The sequence below is a fragment of the Pogoniulus pusillus genome, chromosome 8, assembly GCF_015220805.1.
Source record: "Pogoniulus pusillus isolate bPogPus1 chromosome 8, bPogPus1.pri, whole genome shotgun sequence".
Classification (NCBI taxonomy): Eukaryota; Metazoa; Chordata; class Aves; order Piciformes; family Lybiidae; genus Pogoniulus; species Pogoniulus pusillus.
In genome coordinates this window covers 22427370-22445731 of record NC_087271.1, presented here as the reverse complement: position 1 = coordinate 22445731, position 18362 = coordinate 22427370, and the positions used below count along the sequence as shown (strand labels likewise).

Genomic DNA, 18362 nt, shown 5'->3' with positions numbered 1-18362 from the left:
CTACTATGCACCAGCTTCAAGGAAGATTGAGCCCTACAATGGTTTGTTGAAAACCACCCTAAAAGCCATGGGGGGTGGAACTCTGAAAAACTGGGACAAACATTTAGCACAAGCTACCTGGTTGGTAAATAGTAGAGGTTCAGTAAACAGAGCAGGACCTGTACAAACAGATTTGGTCCAAACAGTAGACGGTGATAAAGTTCCTGTTGTACGTGAAAAGAATCTGTTAGGGAAAACTGTTTGGGTATTTTCTCCTTCGGGCGAAGGGAAACCTGTCCAAGGGGTGGTTTCTGCTGAAGGTCCTGGTCATACATACTGGGTAATGCAGGAGAATGGTGAAATCCAGTGTATTCCACAGAGAAATCTAACCTTAGCTGAGAGAGTTTAAATTCAGAGTGTATAATATAAGCTGTTAGGAGTTTTCTATTCTAGGTACCATCGGCGTCCAACACTGAGAGAAATCTACAGTACGTGAGCACGAACCCAACGTCACCTGGGAGTCCCTGTTCTGAGCTTTTGAATCACCTACATCTGATTGAAGTGTGAACTGAACTTGTATTTATTGTTTTATTGTAAATATTGGTTTGGATTAGATCAGATAATTCTCAGCGATACTCTGAGCGAAGTAGACGGGGTGGATTGTGATAGTTTGAAGCAAGCTGGAATGTTTTGGTAAAAGAACTAGATAATGGGCACTGAAATGAAAAACAATTTTGTCTCCTTTGCTCACAGTCTCGCTGAGAACTCTGGGAAGAAGAAGTAAAACATTCTCCATTTTTTTTTCCTTCATTCTGCCTTTGCCTTCAAACCTAGTCACATCTCATTAACCTTGCTCCCACTAACCTTGCTCCCTAACCTCTTGGTTGCACCTCTGTTCTTCCTGAGAACTGGGGTAAGGTTGAGAGGGCAAGGGGAGGTGTTGGGGTGGTTTGAGAGCCCCTCCTGGGGACTCAGGTTTCTGGGAGGGGAGTTGTGCTTCTGTATTGTTTATCCTTTGTATATTTCTGTATATAACTGTTTATATTGTAAATAGCTGCTTGTATATTTGCTGCTGTAAAATAAATAGCTTCATTTGTATTCCCAGAGGCCGTCTGAGTTAGCTGGGGCAATTCCAGAAGTGTGTGGGGGGGGCGAATTAATGCCCAAACCATCACACCAGCCTATACCTCCCCTGGCACAACTTGAGATTGTGTCCCTTGTTCTGTTGCTGGTTGCCTGGGAGAAGAGACCAACCCCCACCTGGCTACAATGTCTCTTCTGGTAGTTGTAGAGAGCAATGAGGTCACCCCTGAGCCTCCTCTTCTCCAGGCTAAACAACCCCAGCTCCCTCAGCCTTTCCTAATAGGGTTTGTGTTCCAGGCCCTTCACCAGCCTTGTTGCCCTTCTCTGGACACATTTCAGCACCTCAACATCTCTCTTGAATTGAGGAGCCCAGAACTGGACACAGTACTCAAGGTGTGGCCTGACCAGTGTTGAATACAGGTGACGAATAACCTCCCTCGTCCTACTGGCCACACTGCTCCTGATCCAGGCCAGGATGCCTAGAAAAAAACCCCAACATTTTGTCTGATATAATAAAGCTGATAGATCTCTAGAAGGATAGAATTTATAACTTTCTTCATTTGGACACCTTTGGGCCTAAAGCAAGTCTCTCAATAGCTTAACAAGAGAGTTTTATGGGATTTGGTATGGAGATTTAGATGTGTTTTCCTCTTAATTAGCGATGCCTCCAAATTTCACAGCGTGCTTTGAAATTCCACACCTGCCTTACATTTTATACTCCTTTTTCCTCCAATAAAAATGTGTGCACTGAAATAATGTTACGAAACAGGCCTATTTTTTTTCCTCAAAAGATAGAGAATGTTCTAGACTTTTACTCACCTCTAACAAGAAGCTACTTCTGCATTAAAATATAACTACATGACAACATTAAGATGCAAATGCTTAAGAAAATACAGCAACACTAAAAAAAAAACCAAGATCAAAGAGCAATGGGTATGCATGGGAAGTTCAGAGAGATAAAAGGTCATTACATCTTCATCACAATTTGGCTAATAGAGTTGCATACACATCAAACACTAGTGTCAGGCTTTAGTATTTTATATCATGTAATCCGAGGGTGTGTGGATAAATAAAAAGCAGCACTGAATTACTTCTGTATCCTCTGAGCCAGTGGAAGGCAGACAGTTGCTTCAGCAAGCATAGAATTAATTCTGTGTCTTCAGAACTACTTAATGGGGGTCTGGAGAAGTCAAAGAATGGACTTCACTCAACGTTTTGGATCATGTGGACCTCCAAAACAGCAGCTTTTTAATGTCTCACACTTTCAGGTGGATACAAGTGGATTCAGCTATTTATGGTCATTCTTAGTCTGGTTTCTATTGGAAAACAGAATAAGATGAGCAACAAACAATTGCTGTGCAGATGTTTTGAAACCAGCCAAACATTTGATTTACTTCTGGGGTATACAAAGTCAATGGTCCTTGGAGCCCAAAGCACCACATCCAAATCACCCTTAAACACATCCAGGGTGGGTGACTCCACCACCTCCCTGAGCAGCTCACTGCAGTCCCTGACCACTCTCTCCATGAAAAACATTTTCCTAATGGTCAATCTAAACTTCCCCAGCCTCAGCCTGAGGTCATTCCCCCTTGTTCTGTCTCCAACTACCTGTGAGAAGAGCCCAGTAGCAGCCTCTCCACAACATCCCTTCAGGTACTTGTAGAGAGGAATGAGGTCTCCACTCAGCCTCCCCTTTTTCAAACTAACCCTCCCCAGCTCCCTCAGTTGCTCCTCATAAGATTTATTCTCCAGGCCCTTCCCCAGCTTTGTAGCCCTCCTCTAGACCTGCTCCAGCACCTCCACATCTCTTGTTATTGCAGTGCCCAAAACTGAACACAATACTCAATGTGTGGCCTTTACCAGAGTTGAGTACAAGGGGACAAATAGCTTTAGCATCACACTGCATAGAAGCTTAAAAGCTCAGCCCCCATCTCTCTTACTTATCACTGGACTAGCAGAGGCAGGAAAAGAAGCCAGCAACTACAGTGTCTTGACTATCTAGTGGCATGCCTAAAAGGAAGCAAAGCTGATGCAATTTCACTTTACTTCAGTTTTCATTCAATCTGATTGCAGCCAGCCATTTTCAGAGATGCAAGGGCATTTTTTTTTATCAGTGTGTGAGTAACTTATTGCTGAATTGATTTACACCAAGGAGCAGGTGCAATAACTTGAGGCCAGTTTGAAGCTCTAGCATTTAATAAGCAAGGGGCAACTCCTCACTGTATGGTGGACTGTGCAAATACTGCTTGTTATTTTGATTTCCACAAAAGAGATGATGCTCTTGTAAAGAATGTTTTTTTTTTTGCTCCTACAGGTGGTAGAAACTCAGATGATATGAAAAACATTGACAAACCAGGTAAGCATCCCCAAAATATATCTATTTAATCTAACCATCCATACAATTACTACATGAATACTGTCTGATGGTCCTAGAAGTGCACTTGTTTACATGTCAGGCCTTTCATCTCTTCCTAAAAACATTAAGAGAAGTATGGGTAACAAAATTGTCAGAAGTCAGCAGCCATTTAAAATCACACAAGGGTTTAGGTTCTCCATGAGTTATGGGCAGTATTTGGTACTGAGGGAGGTAGCAAAGGTATTCTTGATTTTCAGTTCTTCCTTCACTAATTGAATTACCAGGTAGAACTAGCTGAAATGCACCCCAACATATCTAAGCAGTTGCTATGTTCTCAATTGCAAGTCTCAGGTTATTTTTGCTGGCTTACAAAGATTTTGGTTTGGTGATTTTGTTTGTTTGTTTTTCCTTTGTAATGAAAGATGAGGAGGAGCTGGAACATGTCTAGAGGAGGGCAACAAAGCTGGGGAAGGGCCTGGAGAATAAATCTTATGAGGAGCAACTGAGGGAGCTGGGGAGGGTTAGTTTGAAATAGAGGAGGCTGAGTGGAGACCTCATTGCTGTCTACAGCTACCTGAAGGGACATTGTGGAAAGGCTGCTGGGCTCTTCTCACAGGTAGTTGGAGACAGAACAAGGGGAAATGGCCTCAAGCTGAGGCTGGGGAGGTTTAGATTGGACATCAGGGAAAAGTTTTTCATGGAGAGAGTGGTCAGGCACTGGAATGAGCTGCCCAGGGAGGTGGTGGAGTCACCCACCCTGGATGTGTTTAAGGGTGATTTGGATGTGGTGCTTAGGGCTATGGTTTAAGGTGGATCTTGTAGAGTAGGGTTCTAGGTTGGACTTGGTGATCCTGAGAGGCTTTTCCAACCTGGATTTTTCTGTGATTCTGTATAGTGTTGATGAATTTCCCTAGTGCTGCACCTGAGATTTCAAACTACATACTATGGCTGGGAAGAAGTGGCACTGACTTGGCAAACAGAACACATAAGTTCTGTTCTCAGCTCGCCAATTTATTTCCTATCCCACCTGTCTTTTTCTTGTCTCATAATACATTTTTCCATCTACACTGTACAAGCAAGGATGGCCTTTCTCTTACTGTTTGTATCTGGCATCACTCCATAAGGCTGCTGTTTCCTCTTGAGTCTTGAGAGGTATTGCAACTCAAACAGTTAAGAAGAGCAAAAAGCCTGATTATTCTGCCCACAAGAAAGGTCTGTAACAGAACTAACTCTGTGCAGATGGGAGGACAGATATATTGTTTTACTATTTTGCTCCTTTACACAACAAAGAGTCAACTGTGAGCTGCTCTCTAACAAGCTGGATTTTGGCAGTTTTGGGGTTTTTTTTGTCCAGATGACTCAGCAAATACTGACAAATAATGAGTAAGCATTTACAAGTGATTCATTAACCAAAACGAGGAGCTAACATTGTAGCACAAACTACACTAAAAACAAATGGACATACTTAGCTTGCTGTCACCAACAGAGGCATCTTCACTAGTGATAATGGAGCCTTGGACTGCAGACTCTGCAGGGCACAGATTTTGCTCTGCGTTCACACAACAGTTAGCACAGTGGGATCCTGGTCCATTATGAGATGTCATGAATGTTAAATTTACACAAATACATATTTAGTAAGGAGCAAATGATAGATGTTTTGTGGACAGCCAAACTGCCATATTATTTGGATTATAGAATTCTACTACAGCCCAGGCAGCTTTCAGAAAACACTATAAAGATGCCTGGGATATTTTCAGGAGCTTGCTCATGCAATATTCAACCAACTGAAGTGATTCGAAGCATTGCTGGTATTAGAGAGCATATTTTGTTGTATTCATTTGTGAGCTGTTGCATACAGAAATCTGAGCACACAAGAGATCCAGAGTCTCAGGTAATATTCTGACAGAGGTCTTTATATCTGAGAAACTCACCCATTAACATCTGCTGAGCTGGGCTCGGTTTCAGATGAGATTTATGGAAAAGCAATTGATTAAACTACAGCTTTAGCTCCATTTAGCACTTACACACACACACAAACAATTAAATATGTTACAGAGATAACATTTCAAAAGAGTTTCTGCTTCCAAACCCACTTAAAAAACATTATCCACATATATACCTATATATGTTTGCACTGTTTAACTGACATTGTTTTCCCAAATCCTTCAAGTCACCTGTAATATCAAGTCAATTAAGTATTATTTTCCCAACCTATTTACTGAGCTACCTAGCAATCAATCCACCTACACAGAGAGAGAGAGAGAGAGAACAAATGCTCATGGGGGATGGTAGAGCTTAAAAAACTGCTGAAAAACTGTCAGCCTTCTCCAATGGCAGGCAGGCTCATAGCTTTGCAGGATTACACAGCCTGACATCTTGCAGAAAATAAGTCCATGGGATAAAAGCTCCATATTCTGACAGTGCCATTCCTTCCCTGTAAATCAATACACTCTTGTGTGGAACAGCACTACTATTTCAAGTTATATACATACTAAATATGCTTTGGATTACACTGGCACAAATAAAGAGATGAGAACACATTTCTTTTTCCATCTCTGGTCATGAGGTCATCCTTAAAACAGAAACTAGAGCTGGGGTGAGGGCAGCAGCCTGGGACACTCAGGTAAATCAGGTTTAGTTCTTGTCATTGTCACACACTTCCCAGATGACCTTGGGCATGTCCTGCAGGGCCTGACTTCCAATGGGGTTGTGCATATGGTAGAGATGCAATAAATCCTAGGTGTTGTGGTGTGTTCTGGTCACCCTCTCTCAGTTCATCCACCAGCTCACAACATGCTCAGTTAACTAAAGTCAGCTCTGCAAGATATTAAAGTTTGGGTTCTGTGGGAGGCGATGAAGGAAACAGAGATAAAATGTGATCAACTGTTTTTCTGTAAGCCTAGTCTAAATCAGGGTCAGTTAGGCTCATAGGTGATGTATTTGGAGAGTCTCACTGTGATCTCTCTCAGGAAGCATGCAGGGTCGTTGAGCAGGAGAGCTTCTCCTATGGTCTGCCACATCAAGCTTTGTCATTGCTCTGAAAGGAGCTCCCACTGCAGCTTGACAGATAAGACTACTCTTGAAAGAGGGCATATGATCCTGTTGACAAATACTTCTCTTTGTCTATGTGCTCTATCCCCTAACCCTGTAAATCAAAGCATTAAACCTTCCCCCCCCCCCCTTTATTTGTACTTCATCTCAAACTTCATTCCTGAGCACCAGTAACATCACTAGCACAAGGGGGCTCCAATTATACACAGGAAAATCTGGGTCTTTCAATATGAACCAAACAGCAATAAATCCTAGCAGCACAGTGTACAGAGCCAGCATGAGGTTGAAATCAGAGATGGCTATAAAGCTCTTTCAGAGTGAAAACTATTATTATTTGTATTGCTTCATTTAGTAGGATGGCAAGTCACATCCTGGTACAAATATGTACACTTTTGGGCAACAAGCCAGGCACTAAAACAATATCAACTGTGACTTGTCGGGTGAGACAAGATCAATCAGGTCAGGATTTGGAGTTCAAATCACTATTGGAAATAGAGCTTCCTGGGAGCTAAAGCAAACTAAATTAAAGCACAGGTATTCACACTGCCAGAGCATCTCAAAATGAAATTTAAAGGGCTTCTTCACAGAGATTGGAGGCTAATGCAAACAAATGCCCATGAATATTTGTTCACATTTTACAAGCCTTTGCTTTGGACATTTTCACCTGCCTTCAGTACTTTCAGTGTGTGTTCAAGTGATCCACGTTTTGTGGTTCAAAAGTCACAACATTTCAGTGTTCACTGCAAATGGGTTGTCTAACATTTCCAGTGGGGGAATAAATAATACCAGATGATTCCCCCTGCTCAGCTGTACCTGTTAAAGCAGTCCAAATTCTGAACCCAGTGCCAAATGAAAAACTGAAACTTCCTTTCTCCTCAAATCACACTAGTTTTAGCAAAGGTACCTGCTTAGGGTCAGTAGGCTGAACGTGAGCCAGCAGTGTGCCCAGGTGGCCAAGAGACCCAATGGCATTCTGGCCTGCATCAGGAACAGTGTGGCCAGCAGGACAAGGGAGGTTATTCTTCCCCTGTACCCAGTACTGGCCAGTCCACACCTTGAGTACTTTGTCCAGTTCTGGCCCACTCAATTCAAGAGAGATGTTGAGGTACTGGAATGTGTCCAGAGAAGGGTGAAGAAGCTGGTGAGGGGCCTGGAACACAGCCCTGTGAGGAGAGGCTGAGAGGGCTGGGTTGTGCAACCTGGAGAAGAGAAGGCTCAGGGGTGAACTTGTTGCTGTCTACATCTACCTGAAGGGAGGTTGTAGCCAGGTGGGGGTTGATCTCTTCTTTCAGGCAACCAGCAACAGAGCAAGAGGGGACAGTCTCAAGCTGTGCCAGGGGAGGTACAGACTGGATGTTAGGAGGAAGTTCTTGGCAGAGAGAGTGATTTGCCATTGGAATGGGCTGCCCAGGGAGGTGGTGGAGTCACTGTCCCTGGAGGTGTTCAAGAAAAGCCTGGCTGAGGCACTTAGTGCCATGGTCTGGTTGACTGGATAGGGCTGGGTGCTAGGTTGGACTGGATGACCTTGGAGGTCTCTCCCAAGCTGGTTGATTCAATGATTCTATTCTATGATTCTATTATATTAGAGTGACATTATTTTTTTGTGTGTGTCTAAACCTCAAGTCTCACATCATGACGGCCCTTTGCTACTTTTTCTCCAATATCTGTCCCTTCTTTTACAATCTGCTAATCTTTGCTCTCTAGCCAGCTGATGTGCCCATGCATCCTGTACAACGCGACACACTGGCAGCCACCACGGCGTCCCTGCGCCTATTGTTTGATGTGGTGCATGCGTACTCCTTTCGCGGCACTCTCAGCCTGCCTTTTCATCACATGCAGTGCGAACATACCACAAGGAAGGAGCAGAATTTCAGTTTAAATCAGCCACTGTTATATACTGACGACAGTTCTGGAACAGACATTTTATCCCTTATTGTTCTTTTTCATAAGAAAAACACATTGCCTCCATAAATCTTTCCTGTGAGTCCTCAGGGTCATCTATTTGCCAAAAGAGCAATTATTGATTATTCCCAGTCTACAGCTTCTGCCTCTCTTCCTGAAAGTGTGTGTCCATTTCTAATCAGAGCTCAGGTTATGACACAGCTTTTGTCATCCGCTTTCCTGGCAAACAGCAATATCACAACAATATCCACAACCAATGCAGTGCTGTAAAGCAGCAGAAAAAAATGGGTTCTTAGTGAAGGATCTTCTATTATTAGAATCCCATATTTTAGCAAGGTGGATGCCCTGTGTATCAGTCAAATCAGCTGCAAGTGCAGTCCAATCTGAGTCTGTTTGGGCAGGAATCTCTGCCAACTATTTCTAGCATGCTATGGCTTAGAGGGAAAATAAAGCAGTGTTTCAAAATACTAGTTAGGCATAAGACCTAGCCAGGCATTTAGAACAATGATCAATCTCAATCAGTCACTTGGCATTCTTCAGTCCTGGTGTTTGTATCCCTTCATGCTCACCAAATAATCACATTCTTTCACCGAGGGATGGCAAAAGACATGGATCTGCTAAATGATGAAAACCTCTTTCATTGCTGGAACCAACTGGCCCCCAGGAAATTCCAGTGACATTCCTTCTGAGATCAGTAGTTTGAATCTATGACAATGTTTTGAAGGGACCACTGTGAAATGAGTTGCTAATATTCATCATGAGTACAGACAGCATTTTGGAGTGGGCTGAGGTGCTCCATGTGAACCTTTACTTTATGTTCATGTGTTTGATCCCTGTATCAGATAATTCACATCCATTTTAGAGTCCTAGCCTGGGAAAAAAAAATCCTCAGATAATCCACACAGTCAAATATTCCACCAAATCAGATGTGGAGGAATGACCAGAGATAGGGAAACTCTTAGGGAAAAATAGGCACAGACTGTAGGAGTTGGAAGCAGTCGAGCTTGCAGAAGAAGAGGGATGCTGAGGTAAACATTCCCTCATCTTATCCATAAGTGTGGGCAGAGACCACTCAGCTCCTGGAGCACTTTGGCTTGGTGTTTTTTTTTTCACAGAGAATGAGCAGCCTGTTCATGAGAGAATGTAATACTACATGGAATAAATGAGATCTGAAAATTGCATATTTTCCACCCACACTACAATGGGCATTATTGCTGGCAGCCAGCAGTGGGAATAGCTGGGTAGACAACCAGCCTTAATTAGGAGGAAGGCAATATTCTTCTCAGGAGAAAGCCAGGTTTGCAAATGCTTGCATTGAGCACATTCCATGGATTTTAGATGTACCACCATTTACAAAGTAAGGCCTGATTGAGAATGAATGCTCTGTAGGGCATCATTTTCAAAACCCTGCATAGGATATTCTTCTAGACAAGCAAAGGAGAACAGGTTTTCAAATGTTGTCTCTTCTTACTCTATGAATTGTAGGTGAAGCATTCATCCAAAATACCAAGTGTCAGAAACAAGGGCCACAATGTCTGAGAGGGGTGAGCCTTCTGAAGCATCACAGAACCCTGAGCTGACATTTGAACAACTCCACCTGAGCTGGAAATATCATTCAGAGCTCTTTTGCTGAGGTCCTAACACAGCCTGGGCACACATGGCCGAAGTTGGTCTGCACTGACACTGAGAATGAGCAAGTTAGACTGTCTAAGGCATGAGCAGTTACACTACCTTAAATCACAATGATGTTATTAAGACAACTTCCTTTATGATCACAAGAGGTTAGGAAGGCTGAACAATCAAGAATTCCCCAAGCAAATACTGCCCTTCGCTCCTGATATATCTCCAGCTGAGCTTCAGAAGCATTAGTCCCTCACGAAATCCACTGCTGGCTTGGCTGCCAAAGCTGACACAAGAGATGGAAAAAGCTGTTGCCAAAAAGCATTTTGCAAAAGAATTTCCCACTTAAACTCAACAATTGTAGAACTTTCAATTCCCTTCCTGCATTTGTGTTGTCTTTAGACAAACCTTTAGAAAATAGAAAGCTGATTATTGTTAATGGTGAGAAGCTGAAATGCTGCGTGGTTTGTTCTGCTTTGGAAGCGTTTCGGCTGCAGACATCTGAACCTGGCTCCATTTCACTTCTGTGTGGCTTTCAGCCTCCCCTGGAGACATACTCACACATACACAGCCCTGTCCTCTACTCTCCCACTAGCAGACTGCCACCAAGCCAGGAAGGGCTGCTTCCTCTAAAGCAGTCATCAGTGTCAGCACATGAATCCACTGACAGATGGAGACTGAAAGTCATGAAGAAAACAGTCCTGCCCTGGAGATCAAACCCATCAGCTTCCCACCATGTCTCACTCCTCTTGCTCACCCAGGAACTGACTCCTCAAGTTCCCTTGGAAAATGAATTTCCCTAGGGCAAAAGCACAAAGCTGCCAAGAAACTGGCTGAGCCAGGGTTTTGTTGTTTCACACTGTAATTACACATTAAGATTTGGAATGTTTTTGTGGTGGCTTTTTTTTAGAGGCAGCTGAGTCGCTCCGGCCTGTCCCATCCAGATGGTGCTCCAACTGGATGTGAATCTTCAGACAGCACTTTTCAAACTTGAACTAAAACCACAACAACAACAAAAAATGGAACTGAATTAATTCTGTGCCTGTGAAAGAAACAGAGCTTTGAAAGGGTGGGAGAAACACAGCCAAACCCGCTAAATGCCTCAGCTACCCATACGAGACACACAGATCTGGGTGGCTGGGAACCAGGTGGTTTCCAAGGGTGGATCTGTCCCTTCCACTCTTTGCAGGGCACATGGAAAGAGACAGGCTCCCTAGGAGCAGCAGCTTTGCAGAGGGAGCCAGACTGGTAACAACAGGCACAAGAAAGTGTCATAAATCCTTCTGCTCTGTGGTGCCTGAAGCAGGGTTGGACAGAAGGTTCCTCCATCCACACAGGCCTTTCTCCTTGGACTCATTTCCACTTGTATGCCAGGATGCTTTAACAGAAATTCCATACACAAGCCTGAAAAACAGGATGCTGCCTCAAAGCTGTCTTGTGCCAGAGGGAGGTCCTACCTGCTGAGCTCCACAGTTTTGAGGCATCTCTCACTCTCCTCTGAACCCACAGCTTTTCCACTCCTTTCTACAGGGGAACACAGATTTGAGAGCAAGACAACCCTACCTAAACCATCAGCAGGGAAGACAGTCCAAGAATGTGCTTCTTGAGTTGAGAATGACATGAACTGGAATGCCCTGCTTTGTGGTAGGTGTTTATGTAAAAGATGATTCCATGAGAGGTGCTACCTACCTCCATTTTCAGGGCAAAGCACTTACATGTGATTTTGAGGAGAGCCTCACCTTGTCATTGAGTACCATCTGTTCTGAGGGTGTGGGTCAGGATGGGGCACTTTTCAGTTTCAGTGATAGCAAAGCTCCAAGAGCACAGGCATTAGTTTAGGGATTTAAAGAAGGCTGGTATAAAAAAGAAAGAAATGCTCTAAAAGATGGGCTCTAAAAGTTGACATTTAAAAAGTATGTTGTATTTTTGAAAGATATGCAAGAAGTCCCTGCAGAATTTGGAACCCAAGTTCTTCCTACATTCTAACCAGATGCAGACATCAAACAGAGTTCTCCTCCACTGCCTATCCACCACACACTGCACCAACCCTTCCTAACCACTGCTCTCACAGTCCTTCTATAGCCTGGCCACTGAAGAACAGAGATCAGAACTGCAAGGCTATCCATCACGTGCCACTCCCAGAGAATTTTCCAGATGAAAGTGGTTAGGCACAGGCCTGGAGTCACCAACCATAGCTGAACTGTAAGGCAAAGCCCAACATGGCCTGGGTTCATGGGAGAACATGATGCAGCTCTTCTAGAAGCTGACATGGGTTGCTGTTTGGTTCATGGGTTTGACATTTTTGGTTTTGTATGTCCTGCCTTAATGTTGTCTTAGCTGACTGGCACTGAGATTTTGGATGTGCTTGGGGATGAAGAGTTAAGGATCAATGTTCCTAGATTTATTGAATGATTTTTTGGCTCCAAGATTCACTGCTTTTAAAGAAATAGCATAAATTCTCCTGTGATACCACTCTCCTTACCAAGGGTACTTACCTTTGAGGTTTGAATCCTGCACAACTGGTAAGCTTTTTGACATGTGAGCCAGAAATTAATAGAGATCCCTTCTCTTTTTAAACAGCCATCCTGTTATGAAAGTAGTGCAGGCAGATTTTGTTTTGAGAATTCCTTAGTCCTGAAGTAGTGAAGGAACTCATAGAGAGGGTTCCCATTTGGGCTATTTCTAAAACCATGCATTAATCAACCACACTGTTGGAGAAATTACTTTCTTTTGTTTGGCCTTCCTAAAAGTCTTCTCTTTCTCTTGTTTTCTTTTCTTGAGTAAATGGCAACAGGTCAACCCAACCAGTACAGAGCCCAGTCACAATAAAATGCCCTTTAATAATTATCTTTTTCTTTAGTCTTTGTATCAACATCTGCAGCATATGAGGATCTCTGTCTGCACAGGACAAAAGAAGCAGTTGATGCCAATGAGCGTGTTAAGGATGATTGAGTGGGCAAGAGCAGCCAGAGCTTAATATAAGTGAGGCAAAGATTCAGTCTATAAGTCCATGAGATTGAGTCCATACATCTTCATTAGTGCTTTATGTCCTAAAACATGGTAATGGTTTCAAGAGTGAACACTGTGTTTGTACTTTAACTTTTTCACCTCTGAATACCTTTTTATGTATATTTGCTGGGACCAGAACTGATACTGGGATCAGTTACTGGGCTGATGTCCCACCTTTTCTATGTTCCCTGCTCCTGACTGCAGTTCTATTTGCCCATGCACTTAACTCATTGCAAGACCTGTTCTGCTCATGGGTTGTCTTGTTCAATACAATCTTATTAAGAGCAGTTGTAAAGCAAGTCCAAAAGAGGACCTAAAAATTAGGACTGGAGAGTGTTTTCAGGATTTCCCACTCTTTCTGCAGACAGGAAGAAAGGATACTATGGGTGGGACACAGAACTGCCTGACAGTGTCCAGCGTAGAGCCACCGAGATGATGAAGGGAACAGAACATCTCTCTCTTACAAGGAGAGACTGAGGGAGCTGGGGCTCTGCTGCTGGGAGAAGACGAGGCTGAGAGGTGACCTCATCAATGTTTACAAAGATGTAAAATTTGAGTGCCAGGGGGATGGAGGCAGGCTCTGCTCAGTGATGCCCAATGACAGAACAAGGGGCAGTGGGTGGAAGCTGAGGCATAGAAAGTTTCACTTAAACATTTTTTCCCTGTGAGGGTGACAGAACACTGGAACAAGCTACCCAGGGGAGTTGTGGAGTGTCCCTCTCTGGAGATATTCAAAACCCACCTGGACATGTTCCTGTGTTATCTGCAGATGGTAGAAATGCTGATGGTTTGGAGGACAGTTATATACCCACTAGCAAATTAAGCAGAAATGCCCTGTTGTGAGGATGGATGGGTCAAGGTGTGCATAGGCTGGAAGTAAAAAGCATTGCTGTTGCATAGTTGGATCACCAGTTATTCCAGGTGCAGGTGCAGGCTATACTCAGCAGCCCAGTTCTATGTAGGGGCTCCTTAAAGTAAATCTGTAATTTACCACTGTTATTCTGAACTATATTCTTTCCCATAATATTCACAATTTATCATGCATGTAGAATACAGTGTGCAACTCTATGATTCAGTTCTGGAGTCCCCAGCACAGGGATGTGGAACTGTTGGAGTAAGTCCAGAGGAGGCCACAAAGATGCTCAGAGGGCTGGAGCAGCTCTGCTATGAGGACAGACTATGAGAGTTGGGACTTTTCGGCCGGGAGAAGAGAAGGCTTCGAGAAGACCTTGGAATGGCCTTCCAGTGTTGAAAGGAGGCCTACAGGAGATCTGGAGAGGGACTATTTACAAGGTCTTGTAATGACCAGATGAGGAATAAAGGGTTTAAACTGGCAGAGGAGTCCCTGAGGGTGTTCAAGAGAAGACTGGATGAGGCATTTAGTGCCATGGTCTAGTTGACTGAATAGGGCTGGGTGATAGGCTGGACTGGATGATCTTGGAGGTCTCTTCCAACCTAGTTGATTCTATGAACATTCTATGAACATTCTGTGAACTGGATGTTAGGAAGAAATTCTTTCCAGTGAGGGTGGTGAAACACTGGCACAGGTTGCTAGGGAGGTTGTGGATGCTCCCTCTCTGGAAGTGTTCAAGATCAGGTTGGATGAGGCCTTGAGTGACCTGTTCTAGTGGGAGGTGTCCCTGCATATGGTAGGGGGCTGGAGGAAGATGATCTTTGAGGTCCCTTCCAACCTAAACCATTCTATGATTCCAGAGCTAAGGTACTATTTGGGTTTTCATACATACGCCAGTTTTATGTCTGTGCACCTTTTGGGAGTGTCGTCTGCAACTACTTAGCACTATTGTCAGTCAGAGAAACAGAGTCAGACCAGAGCAAGGATTAGGTAGAAGGCATCCCAGTCTTTTGGTGCTTGGGAAGGTATATTGTGAAATTCAAATCTTTTTTACAGAAAAGTGTGGCCTTGCAGTATCTTAAGGGAGTCTACGAGAAATCTGGGGAGGGACTTTTTAGGATGCCAGGCAATGCTAGGACTAGGAGGAATGGAACAAAGCTAGAAATCGATAGATTCAGACTGGATGTTAGAAAGAAGTTCTTCAGCATGAGGGTGGTGTGAGCCTGGAAGGGAGGTGGTGGAAGCTCCATCCCTGGAGGTGTTTAAGGCCATGCTGGCTGAGGCTCTAGACAGCCTGATCTAGTGTGAGGTGTCCCTGCCCATGGCAGGGCAGTTGGAATGAAATGATCCTTGTGGTATCTTCCAACCCTGAGTGATTCTATGGTTCTATGATTCTAAATAAAATAAAGAGTTCAGTAGAAGCCCAAAATATCTCATCCTGTCATTACAAGCCCTTGTAAATAGTCCCTCCCCAAACCTCCTGTCCTCCTTCAGACAGTGGAAGGTCACTCCAAGGTCTTCTCAAAGCTTTCTCTTCTCCAAGCTGAAAAGCCCCAACCTCATAGCCTGTGCTCATAGCAGAACTGCTGCAGCCCTCTGAGTATCTTTGTGGCCTCCTCTGGACTTGCTCCAACAGTTCCATCTCCTTCTTGTGCTGGGGACTCCAGAACTGTATACAATATTCCAGGTGGGGTCTGACGAGAGCAGAGTAAAGGGGGAGAAGCATCAAGGAAGGCTGGTAAGAAAGAGATCATCCAAACATATTTCCTCCCTCCCTTTCTAAGAAAATGCTGCACATCAGCCAACACATCTAATTGCCAGGCCAGCTGATCTTTCTTCTGTAGCTGCCTTCACTGTCCTATTAATCTCTTAAAAACCAGCAAAACCCCCCTTCAGCCTGCTGGCTGGCTTTTGGGAAGGACACAGTGTTATTCACAATCATTTCCAGCTACGGTATAAATTATTTGGAGAAAAAAAAATGATACTGCACATTTTAAGGAGCTGGATTTCTCTGCAGCTTGTTTTTGTCTCCTCCCCTCCACCCCCCACCCCCGGTTTTGTGTTTTTTTTTTCCATTTTGTTAATTCTGATTAGACAAATGAATCATGCAAGTGAGTGTTCCCTGCAATGCCACTAATTGATGGCATGCTATACAATTGCATTGCAGTAACAAAACACTTTCAGCCTCTGAGAGATTAGTTGCATTGGCCTGGGATTAAGAAACCTTTGAAATCCTGAATCTAAATTACCATTCTTTTGACTGCTGTTTGTGACGCTAATTAGCTGTGTTAATTGGATGTTTTGATACTTGAAGAGGAGCAATCCAAATATTTTTTCCCCCTTGGTTGTGTTTTTGTTTTTGTTTTGAGAAAGCCAAAATTATTAACGAGTTTGGCAAGGGAGTCACAGTTTATTTTAATGCTGTACCCTTCTATATTCCCATTTTTGTTTTAGGTTGGTGGTTTTTGTTGTTTCTGAATGTTGCTATTATTATTTTTTAAGCTCTCTGAGTGAGTAATCAGCGTAGGAGTGAATAGTAAATGTTTGAATGTGCTTTCCAACAGAGAGCTCTGATGCATCGCTGTCTCCAAATTATTGAACTGCTGGGGAGAAAATATGTCCAAGCCAACATCATTTGTATTGTTGGAGAAGTGGGGAGATAAAAGGGGAGGGGGGGGGGGGGAATGTGAAACAGATAAAGGAAATTAACGTGAAGCTATTTAGATGGAGGGGCTCTCTGTGTAATCGCACGGTGGGCAGTCTAAAAAGAGCTCAAATTCAGTTTCTTCTGGACTGTCACGTGCCAGCTCGCTGTTCTTGCACCAGGCTCTCAACTCATAGAGATGAAATGGTCTTAATAGTTGCACAGCTGCAACTGAAATGGTGTAAATAGTTTTGGAAGGGGGCAGAAGTCATGGAATCATAGGATGAACTGGTTGAAATGACCTGTAGAGGTCCTGCAGTAAGGGGGGATATCCCTAACTAGATGAGGTTGCTCAGAGCCCTGTCAAGCCTGATATTGAATGTCTTCAGGGATGGGGCCTCCACCATCCCCCTGGGCAATCTGTACCAGTATTCCACCAGCCTCACAGTAAAGAACTTCTTCCTAATAGCCAGTCTACCCTTCTCTAGTTTAAAACCATTGCCTCCTGTCCTAGTGCTACGTGCCCTAAACAGTCCCTCTCTTTCTTGTAAGCCCTTTTTGGCTATTGGAAGGCCACAATAAGGTCTTACCAAACCCTTCTCTTCTCCAGGATGAACAATTCCAACTCTCTCAGCCTGTCCTCATAGCAAAGGTGCTCCAACCCTCTGATCATATTTGTGGCCTCCTCTGGACTCTGTCCATAAGGTCCATTTCTTGTGTTGAGGGTCCCAGAGCTGAACACAGTAGTCTAGGTGAGGTCTCACTACTACAGAGTGGCAGGATCACCTCTCTCAATCTGCTGGCCACACTTCTTTTGATGAAGCCCAAGATGCAATTGGCCTTTTGGGCTAAAGGATGACGTTGTTGGCTCATGTACAGCTTTTCAAATGCCAGTATGCCCAAGTCCTTTGCCACATGGCTGCTTTCTGTCACATCTTTCCCCAGCCTGTACTGATAACAAGGATTGCTGCAACCTAGGTACAGAACCTCACACCTGGCCTTGGTGAACCTCATGAGATGAGATTCACGTGAGCCCCCTTCTCCAGCTTGTCCAGGTCTCTCTGGATGACATCCTGTCCCTCTGGTGTATTGGCGGCACCACTCGGCTTGGTGTCACCTGCAAACCTGCTGATGGTGCACTCGCTCCCACTGCCTATATCATTGGTGAAGATATTAAATAAGGCTGGTCCCAGTACAGACCTCTAAGGGACACTCCTTGTCACCCATTTCCATGTGGACATCAAGCTGTTTACCACTACCCTCTGAATGTGACCATCCAGCCAATTCCTCATCCACCCATAGAATGCATATCTCTCCTATTTAGAGAGAAGGATGTTGTGGGGGATCAAAACTCAGTATTTGTTTCCAACTCCTGTTCTTCTCTACATACTTTACTGTCTCAATTCAGTTCTGGCAGACAGATGGAATTCAAATACTGAACAAACTTTGGGAAACCAACTTCTGAGCATTAAGTATTCAAATGATGTGGCACTTCAACTGTTGTTATGCTATTGTTATTAAGAACAATTGCTTTTGGATGATTCAAGACACCTTCTGGTTCTGCCTCAGAGGAGAAAGTGATATTTTGATCAAGATGGTTCAACATTTTTCGCTCCCTGCTCCAGCTTGATAACAGAGCTCATGGACAGAAGGCAGTGAGACAGTAGAAGCAGTCATCTCAAAGTAAGACTGCACAAGTTAGCAGGAAGCCGATGAAGTGAGTTTTTTATCTGAAAGCCTGCTTTGCAGCCTTTCTGAAGATCAAGCAGTAAGATGCTCTCTTACGCTAACTAAACTATGGCAAAGCCTGTGCTCACAAATAAACACATATATTCTACACATCTTACACTCCAGCAGAGCATTTT

The 18362-nt window shown here is 43.8% G+C and overlaps 1 protein-coding gene across 4 annotated transcripts in view; it reads right to left on the bottom strand.

The window, feature by feature from the left end:
- The window catches only part of BEND5 (BEN domain containing 5), a 1203882-nt gene that overhangs the window by 66115 nt on the left and 1119405 nt on the right, over window positions 1-18362 (bottom strand). The window contains exon 12 of one of the 4 annotated variants that reach the window (XM_064147552.1): window positions 5421-5852. The exons of 1 other annotated variant lie outside the window; for it this stretch is intronic. In XM_064147552.1, the coding sequence (XP_064003622.1) occupies window positions 5762-5852 (91 nt within the window). In that variant the 3' untranslated portion in view covers window positions 5421-5761. Of the gene's footprint in view, window positions 1-5420; window positions 5853-5888; window positions 6236-8479; window positions 8636-18362 lie in introns of those variants that run through there. 2 more of the 4 variants (XM_064147555.1, XM_064147553.1) reach the window with 2 other exon arrangements.